Raw genomic sequence first — 10,173 nt, 5'->3', positions numbered from 1 at the left:
AGCAGGAATCACGCTTACCGTACTTCCTCACATATAACGCGCATTTCAATTCCCAGCAGCTGGATTTTGGGACAAAAGTGTGCGTCACATGTGAGAAAATACAGTATACAGTAGGAGACAAAAGAGACACCGACCCACAGAAACCAACACGCAGCTCTGGATCTCACTTCTCCAGTGATGAGAAACAAGTGGGCCAAGCGCAAACCAGAGAACAGTCCCCGCTCTGTCGACCCCGCACCCCTCCGCCAGGCGCTGCTGCAAAACCAAGACCACGGGCACTGCTAGGGCTCGCTGTCTCCTGCTCCCAAGCCAAACCCTGGACTGAAGCAGGCAGGTTGCTTTTCCAGCACCAGGAGGGGTAAAGACGAGGAAAAGTCAAAGCAGGACAGTTTCATTTAATTTAAAATCATTTTTCTTCTGTTTAAAAATAAACCCATGTAACATATTTATAACTGAAATTTTTATCTATCTATCTATCTAACTGAATATATATTTCTAACTGAAATTATGAAAGCCCACATTAAAGCCTATGCTTACTGTAATCTATTAAAATCCTTTAAGTTAAAATAGAGTATGAAGCGGTTCATATTTTCCGCCAAGTATTCAAGGAAGTCGACATACTAAATGGGCAGAAATCACTGCCTGAGCCCCTAGAACGGGGATTCCCAACCAGGGTGCTGTGGCACCCTGGGGTGCCTCAAGATCCTTTCAACAGTGCTGCCAGGTGCTACACAATGTTAGGGCATTTATACGCATGCTCCAGGAGTCGGGGGGAAGCGTCGCAGAGCGACTCCGAGAGCTGCTTTAAGTAAAACACCTGGAGTGTCTCGTGTATCAGCGTCCCTGTGCTGCAAACGGCAGTGGGGGCACTTCAACTACAGCTCATCAAATCAGCTTGAAAGTGCCCCCGCTGCCATTTTTCAGGGCAGAGACGCTAAAAGACGTGATGCTGGAGCCTGCTGGAGCGCAATCATGACCACGCTCCACCGTGCTGTAATTGCAGCACGTCGGACGGAGCAGCCTTGCTGCATGTGCGTAGGCGCCCTTAGTGTGCAAACACAATTCCCAAGATAAACCCCGAGATCTTAACTAGGAATCCAGAGTGTTAAAACCATTCTGAGCTGTTGTGTCTCTGAGTTTCTTTGCAACTGAAGAATTGCTCTACTATTTTTCTATAGTCAAAAACGGAGTGAAAACTAAGAGTTGGCATTTTTCAAGGGGGGGACGCTTGAGCCTAAAAAGGTTGAAATTCGCTGTCTTAGAGCCAGCGTGTAAAGGCCAAACCAGCCACTGGCACCAAGACCTTCTTCTGCAAGTGCAGAGGAAATAATTTCTTCCTTCTAGGTTGTTCGGGCAGTTCTTGCCAAGCACCGACTGATCCAAAGCTGAGAAACTACGAATAAATGCAACCTGTCAAAGGATGAGCTCTACTAGCTCTAAAATCTGGAAGGGCCTAGTGACCAGAAAACACCCGCTCACTTGCCCAGAGCAGTTAACACTTCCTTTGTTTAACGGTTGGTAAGTGCCTGAGGCCAGATGCATCCTGACACACTTAATGCACATCCTGATACACTGGGTGCACTTTTCCTTGCGCATCCAACCCACTTAAAGGACTTCTATTCAACCAGCGACAATTGATTTAAAATGCTGCTTATGGCGGACCAGCGGAGGCACAGTAAAGCAAAATAAAAAAAGGGCACACAGGGAAACTGAAGGCTCAGGAGAATTAGGGGCTTGGTGGCGATTGCAACCCAACTTGTAACCACCCACTTGGGGTTATCTGACCCCTCATTTGGGAGGCTGGCTGCAATCCCGGGGAACCAGTCTGTGCATTTTTGGAAATCAGGCCGGGCTGGAGCTGAGCAAGTGATCACCTGGGAAGAGTCAGCAGGTTGCTCAAGGAGTCGCTGCGAGGGGGGGACCACAACTCCATCAAGAGCCAGGTCTTCTCTAGTTTGGTCTCTGTTCCCAAGGGCCATCCATCAGGAGGCCAGGAAGGGGACTGGCCAGAAGCAGAGAAGTACATGAGGGTCCTAAGATACCAAGAGACTAAAGACCAGAGGGGTCTTGGAGTAGTGAAGACATTCAAGAAATGGACGGCACACCAGTCTGCTTAGATCTGTAACTCCTGGGTTGTGTCTCTGAGGAGAATCATTGCGTTATGGTCAAGTAGGGCTGGAAGGGATCTCTGGAGACCATCGAGTCCAACCCCCTGCATCCCCATTCAAACCATCCCAGACAAATCCTTAGCAAAAATACAGTCAACACCGGACATCACACCCAAACCTGCCACAGGTAAAGCAGGGGGACCGTGGAAGCAACGTCCTGCTGCAAAAAGGTTGTTAAAATATGCTTGAGAGATCCAAGGACAAGGGCTACAAGCAAAACGGGGGGACGAGCGCGCTGCCTGTGTCCTGCCACTCCTGGGAAGAGCATCAACGCCAACGGCAACACGCAGCAATGCCATTACTCACCACGTGTCGACTAAGCAGCAGCTCCACTGCCATCATTAAAATGTAGGCACGTGCCCCTTGGGAGAGCACCGTGTACCCCACTTTGGAAACCACTGATCTATCCCCTGCCCTGAGCCAGGATCAAAACCACCGGCCCAGCCTGTGACAGGCGTCTGTTTAATGCCGTGATTCTCAACCCAAGGGCTGCAACACCCGGGGGTGCCTGGAGATCGTTTCAAGGGTACCGCGCAGTGTTAGCACCTTCGGGTGTGCAAACAGGATTCACAAGATCCACCCAGAGACTTCCACTAGGAACCCACCAAGTTAAATGCTTTTCTGCGGTTGAAAAACGAGTGAAAATGAAGAGCCGGCGTTGCCTGAGGGCGAACAGGTTAAGAACCACCGGTCCAACCCATCCTGCAAAGCGTCCAGCTGAGGAATCCCTCCTCCTCCCCCGGCAGCCTGCTCCAGCGTCTCGCTGCCCTCATGGTTAGAAAGGTTTCCTTTTTTACGACCAGGTGACCTATCACCTGGACAAGGGAGAGGAGATTGATGCTGTATGTCTTGACTTCAAAAAAGCCTTTGATCTGGTGTCCCATGATCACCTCTTGGCAAAACTGGCCAACTGCGGCCTTGGGTCCACCGCGATCCGCCGGCTGGGGATTTGGCTCCGTGGTCGGACCCAGAGGGTGGTGGTTGATGGAGGCCAATCATTGGGGTGCCCTGTGACCAGTGGGGTCCCCCAAGACTCTGTCCTTGGACCCATACTGTTCAACATCTTCATCAATGATGTGGACGCTGGAGTCAGAAGCGGGCTGGCCAAGTTCACCGATGACACCAAACTCTGGGGTAAAGCATCCACACCTGAGGGCAGGAGGGCGATCCAGGCCGACCTGGACAGGCTCAGCAAATGGGTGGACAAGAACCTGAAGGAGTTTAACACTGAAAAATGCACGGTTCTCCACCTTGGGAGGAAAAACCTGCAGCATGCAGGTATGGGCTCGGCAGTGCTACGCTGACTAGCACCACGGATGAAAGGGACTTGGGGGTCGTGATTGACCACAAGATGAACGTGACCCTCCAATGTGATGCTGCGGCTAGGAAAGCGAGCAAAACGCTGGCTTGCATCCACAGATGCTTCTCAAGCAAATCCCGGGACGTCATTCTCCCCCTGTACTCAGCCTTGGTGAGGCCGCAGCTGGAGTACTGTGTCCAGTTTTGGGCTCCCCAATTCAAAAAGGATGTGGAGAAGCTTGAAAGAGTGCAGAGGAGAGCCATGCGCATGATGAGAGGTCAGGAAAACAGACCTTATGAAGAGAGGCTGAGAGCCAGGGGACTCTTCAGCCTGGAAAAGCGCAGGCTCAGGGATGCTCTGATGGCCACCTATAAGCTTATCAGGGGTGACCACCAGCATATGGGGGAAACGTCTGTTCACCAGAGCGCCCCAAGGGATGACAAGATCGAATGGTCACAAACTCCTCCAGGACCGTTTCAGGCTGGACATAAGGAAGAACTTCTTTACTATCTGAGCCCCCAAGGTCTGGAAGAGACTGCTGCCGGAGGTGGGTCCAGCACCTACTCTGAATGCCTTCAAGAAAAAATTGGATGCTTATCTTGCTGGGATCCTGTGACCCCCGCTGACTTCCTGCCCCTGGGCAGAGGGCTGGCCTCGATGATCTTCCGAGGTCCCTTCCAGCCCGAACGTCTGTGAAATCTGTGAAATCTTACTGTCCAGTCACATTCTCCTTTGCTGCAGCCGGAGCTGGCGCCTCGTCCTGCCTGCAGCCATGGAAAGGTCCAGGAGGAAGATGAGGTGCAAGCAGGGAACTAATGAATCCCTGGCCACAGAGCACAAGCTGCCTGCACGCCTGAGCCCCAGGCAGTAGCATGACCGGGGTGGCAAGAGGGGCACCAGCATTGCCCCTACCCCTGCGAAGTCCACGCTCCCCAGAAAAAGCAGTTGCACGGGGTTGGTCTTGCAGCAGCAGCTGGGTGCAGAGTGGAGCCCACTGCAGCTGTGGTAACAGCAGCAACCTGGGACTGTTTTCGAGTCCCCAACACAGGTGAGACCCCTGTGGCCCTCCCCGCCACCCTCAAGAGCCACTGCCACTCACCAGCCCCTCCCCGCTGCTCTCCTGCGGGGTTTGCTCAGGCACAAACCCTGCTTGTTCCACCTCTGATCGCGGCAGAGAGTAACGCAAAAAGCCACGGCCCAGCCATGACATGGGGGCCAGCATACAGTCTACGGACAAAAGCCACAAGGACGTGAGGGTGACAGTGGTGCCAAGCGAGGTGGAAGGGGAGCGGGCTGCAAGGGCTGGTGCCGTGCTGCTACTGGGCCCCCTGCGCCAGCACCCATGGGACTGTGGCTCTGATTCCTGACCTCACAAGCCCCAGAGCCTGGCGTGGCCAGGACCTGCCCACAGGCTCTCCACGCGGTGTCCAGCCCCAGCTGCTCCCACACCCACCACGAACCCCGCTGCACCCAGGGAAAACTCCTATCGCGTGGCCTCGTCTCAGGATCCTGCAGCACCAGCCAGTTCCCAGCCCTGAAATGCCCAGATTTATTGCTCTAGCAGGAGGCACTAACCCATCCAAAGGTGTTTTCTGCCTTTATGGGGAACTGATGCTTGTTAAACGCTTGACCGAGAGCAAGTCAGCCACCGCGGCGGCTCTATTTACAGCCGCGCTGCCGGCGGCGGCGTCACCGTTCACGGGGAAGCGGGAGGTTTGGCCTCTTCTCCATGGTCCCTGAGGTTGGATCCTGTTTCTCTGAGATCCTCTTTGTCTCCTTCTGCCTGCCGCAACCTCCCCAGGGATTGTGGGTTCGCAACTGCCCTTCTAAGCTCAGCCACGGCTGGCCAGGAAGGGGTGGTCGAGCACAAGGGGGCCTTTCCCCGCCTCTTCCCCCCTCAGATGACCACCCCCGTTCTCAGCCGCAGGGCTCGGGGGTCCCTGGGCGCAGGGTACCCAGGAAGGGCTCTGCGTTCGGAGTCTGCACACGACGCAGAAGCCATGCTTTGAGCTTTGATGCTGAGTGAGCAGAGGTGTGAGGAGCTGGGTCTGACCCCAGGTCCGTCGTGCCCAGTCTCCCGTCACATGGCAGCAGAGAGCGGAGGCTGGAAGAGAGAGTGACTGGGTCCGAGCAGGGTTTTCCCTTGTTCCTCTCTCCCTTGCAGTCTCCAGCATTGAAGGTCTGATTCAGTGGCCGTGCCCCTCACACCCATGCTCAATAGCAACTAACATCCCTTTCCTCCAAGGTGTCCAAGCCCTTTGTCAATGCAGCGTCGGTCTGAGCCTGAGTGCAGGGGCAAGACCCTCCAGCTAGGACGCAGCGGGTCGGTGCCGGCAGGAGCACTGGCACAGCCCAGCCCCATCCCCAGCCTGGGCTGCAGCACCCAGCACCTCTGGGGGAGACTTTAAAAAACAAGTCCATGCCACAAACCTCTGCAGCCTGGCCCGAGTCCCCTGGGCCCCTACGCGCCCAGCTCAGGGACAGGGGCTGCAGGCAGGCACCATCCTCTCAGTCTCTGCATTAATGAAGCAAGGTCTGGAAAGCCATGTGCTGCGTGGGCCAGGAGCAGGTGGTCCAGTGGCAGGCATCCCTGGCACGGGGACTGCGATGGTCCCTGCTACTACGCTCCCTGGCCAGCATTGCACCGTGACCCCTGTCGCCTGATGGCAATTGCCGTGAGCACCGTGGACAGCATGGCCAGAGCAGGGTTAGGGATAGGGATGGACGCCCAGAAAGGCCAGGAAGCCTTTATTGTTATTTTATTATTATTCATGATACTAGTAATAATTAATAATGATGATAATACTAATAATTATGATAATAACCCTAATGGATGCACAGAAGGACCTGAGAGGACTCAGCTCTGGCAGCTGCCTTCCTCTCACCTGGAGACGAATGGTGCTGAGCGCCTGACTGGGACAACAACCCGTGGTGCTGGACAACCCCCCAAGTGTCAGAGGATATCCCCAGGGAATCACCCCCAACCTGAGGCACTGCCGGGGCTTCACCGCAGCATTTGCACTCTCCACCGGGCCCAGCTAAGCAGCACGAGGGGTAAAGCCAGCAGCTAATGCCCGTGGGCGCTGCACCAGGGACCCTCTCCGGGGCCAACACAGCAGAGATCCTTCCCATCTTCCTCACTGCCAGAGGAGGAAGGCCGGCACGCCCTCCCCAGGGGAGCGAGGAGCTGGCCTCATTTGCACGGGGAGCTTAAAGAGCTTTTATAGCCTGCAGGAGCAGAGCTGGACTCTGAGCAGGCAGGTCCCTCCTTCCCCTGGTCAGACTGGTCCAGACTGGGGGGGTTTGCCTTCCTTTGCAGCAGGGGTACGGCCTTGGCCTGGGCTCTCTGGAGTGTGCATTAACCCCCCTAGAAGCAGCAGGACATTGGGGGCCGCGGCCCCCCTGCTGTCCTGGGAGAAGGGCAATGCCTGGGGCTGTCAGGGGTGACTGTGTCACGTTACTCAGAGCTCGGACACGGGGCTGCCTGGGCGGGTTTGGACGGGGCTGATCCTGCCTTGGGCCACGTTTGGACTGAATGAGACCTCTGGAGATCCCTTCCAGCCCTGCTGCTCCGTGATTCTCTGATTTCTTAGGGATCTCTTTTATTGGACCAACTGTGTTGTTGGGATCAAGTTAAGCAAACTCTCCAATGCAAGGCATCGTTCCTCAGGTCTCTGATTGCAGGGAGCCAGGCCCCGCACAGCGGCACGCAGCAGAGGAGAGGGGCTGAGAGACATTCTCCGGGGCAGCACAAACAGCCAGGGGCACGGGAAGGCTGCAAAGCCAGCACCCCCCCTCCGGCCATGGTGGGAGCCATGTCCGCACTGCAGGCTGCTGCTCCGGCTCTGTGGAGCTGCATGGGAGCAAATGTGGTTCAGAACACGGACTGCCAGGCCCAGTGCCAGGGCTGCTTTCCCACGCACAGCGCATGTCTCGAGGTGATGGGCCTGTTTTGCACGTGGACCGTGCAGCAGCAGGAACAAGGAAGGAAGGAAGGAGAAAAAATCCGGGACGACGACAGAGACTAAGGGAGCAAACGAATGGCCGCGTCCTGACCTATCCATCAGGGCCGAGAGGCACGGCAGCCAGCTGACAACATGGTGATAACAGCAGCAAGTAATTAAAGGAGAGAATGGATGGCAGACCAGGGCGCGAGGGGCTTTACGGAGGAGGCAGCACATCACTGAGCTCCCCACCAACGCCACAGGCGGCAAGGAGGCAGCTGCAGGCGGCTGCAGCCCCCGCAAGCCCCGGCACCAGCCAGAGCAGAACCGTGGGGTGGGTGCCTGGACCCCCAAATTCCCGGGGTCTCCCTTGCCCCCGCCCCGCGTGGAAGAAGAATGGCCGCGCTCCCAGGCAGGAGAGCAAATCTGAATGCTCCCTCCGTCAATAATGCAACCAGATCCATAGTTCAGAAGGAGCTTGCTAATTAAAAGCCGGTGAGCTTTAAATAATTCATCTCCTTAACGCGGATTGATTGGAGAGTTTAGTGGTTAGAGTCTTGCACCAATGTTAAACAGCTCCCTCCAGGCCTGGGGAGGGGTCCACTTTGCCAGGTCAATCCCACACCTGTGCACGCTGCAGCGCGCCCCCGTGGCAGCCGCCTGGGGCTGGGAGCCACAGAGAGGGGCCCAGTGCCACGTGTTCGTGTCCACAGAGAGAGCAGGGGGCATGGGGGGAGGCAGATACACAGGCATCTCAGGTGTAGGGGTAACCACACCAATGGCCACACGAGGCTCCAACGTCTGTCCCTAGATGTCCGGCTCCTGAGGGCCGGCTCCCCTTGCCCCGGCTCTCCCATCCCAGTCCCCCCTTCACAGCTGCGAAACGTTGTAGGCAAAGCTGCAGATTCATTTCCTGTAGAAACCCTGGTTATTACCTGATGCCTATCCAAAACTTCCCTGGGGGACTGAATTCCCCGCTGCTTTGGCCGCGAGGTGAAACCTGGGATTGCCTGATCCACGTTTCTTCTGAGGTTACCTGACGTTTCAGGAGATCTTCCTTTACGGGGTGGCCCTGAACAAGATGCGCTTGGAGTAGCTACCGTATCTTCCCATGTATGACACCCCTGGAGGTACCGCATGCCTCGTTTTCCAAAGGCAGAACGAAGCAGAAAGGACACACGTAGCCCCCTCGCTATTCCAGCCACGAGCACACACACACCTCAAGCCCAACCAGCCGCCCCTCGGCCCACTGCTCCGCTCCTCGCACACAGCTCTGTAGATGTCCCTCTGTCCCGGGCGGCTGCCCCTCCCCACGGCTAGGACAGGCCTGGCCGTGTGCAGCATCTCTGTCTTTCCCTGCAGCACCCCTGCCCCAGTGGCATGTGGAGGATGAGCTGCCAGGCGCCCCGGACCGTGGGCAGTTTTGGGATGTCCACCAGGAGCCACGGGCTGGGAAACCCACCGCACGCAGGAGCTGCCCAGGAGATGCATTGACTCCGTTCTTCAGCCTGAGGTCTGAGCCCTCTTGCTCCACACAGCACCTGCAGCCTGGTCCCCGTTCACGAGATGCCCACAGGGCAGGACACGTGGAGCCCCTGACCCAACACAGGGACCACATGCAGCGGAGGCTGGGAAGCAGTGAGACCACAGCCCGAGCCCTGGCCCAGCCTCAGCCCCAGAGCTGTCGCGAGGCGCAAGCCAGGGGGGTACCCTGCGGGGAGAGGGGGGGCACTGCTCCAGGACCATCTCACCACGGAGAACACGAGCGCTGCAGCAAGGAGTGTGTGTGCACGAGCACAAGCATGTGTGCGCGCAGGTATATGTACGTGTGCATGTGCACGTGTGTCTGTATGTGCACGCACACACATGCATGTGCATGCACATATGCGAGTCCATTTGTATGTGTGCGTATGTATGTGTGCGCACACCTATACAAGTGTGTGCGTGTGCATGCACTTGTGTGTGTATGCGTGCATATGTGAGCATGTATGTGTGTATGAGAGTGTGCGCGCATATGTGCATGTGTGTGTGTATACACACGTCAGCAGGCGCAGGACCCCCTGTGGACGCAGGGGCCTTGGGAGGGCACGTGTCTAGATTCAGTTGCCCATCCAGTCCTTTAGAAAGGGGTTTAGAGGCTGGCACTGCCACCCCCCCACCTGGCTCCCCTGGCAGCCAGCCCGACACGGTCCCCGAGAGGTGCAGCACTCACCTATCCCGCTGTGAGGCCTCCCTATGTGCTGTAGGTTCAGGCCTTTGTTCATGTCTAAGAGCCCGTTCTTGGGCCAGCTCCCCATGGCAAAGCTGTAGGCCTGGCGGAGAGAGAGAGAAGGAGAAGGGTTAGAGCGGGCATGGGGACGAGCCTGGGGGTCACGGGGCACCTCCACGGGGCTGGCAACAGCCAACACCTGCCCACGCCCCACGTCGGGCTGGGCCCTCCCCACGCACTCCCACCCCTCCGTTTAGGCATGTGGCCTCCAGGAAGGCATCACTGGCTGTCACAAGAGGGCATGAGGATACTCCTGGTGCCCATGCAACAGGTGTGCAAGAGCACTGCCCTGCACTGAGCCCCCTGATGCACACACAACAGGTGTGCGAGTGCACTGTCCCGCGCAGTGGCATTGGGCCCCCCGGTACGCACACAACACATGTGCAAGAGCACTGCCCTGCATAGCAGCACTGAGTCCCCTGGTGCACACACAACAGGTGTGTGAGTGCACTGTCCTGCACAGTAGCATTGGGCCCCCTGGTACACACACAA

At 56.8% G+C, this 10,173-nt stretch overlaps 1 protein-coding gene across 1 annotated transcript in view; it reads right to left on the bottom strand.

Moving 5' to 3' along the window:
- The window catches only part of ERI3 (ERI1 exoribonuclease family member 3), a 144,685-nt gene that overhangs the window by 38,884 nt on the left and 95,628 nt on the right, over positions 1-10,173 (bottom strand). Inside the window, exon 6 of the mRNA XM_006015794.3 lies at positions 9,625-9,724. Coding sequence (XP_006015856.1) covers positions 9,625-9,724 — 100 coding nt within the window. The remainder of the gene's footprint in view (positions 1-9,624; positions 9,725-10,173) is intronic.

The sequence above is a fragment of the Alligator sinensis genome, unplaced genomic scaffold (genome assembly GCF_000455745.1).
Source record: "Alligator sinensis unplaced genomic scaffold, ASM45574v1 scaffold781_1, whole genome shotgun sequence".
In the NCBI taxonomy this organism is placed as follows: domain Eukaryota; kingdom Metazoa; phylum Chordata; order Crocodylia; family Alligatoridae; genus Alligator; species Alligator sinensis.
The sequence above is the reverse complement of the archived record's forward strand: the minus strand, read 5'-3'. Positions and strand labels throughout refer to the sequence as shown.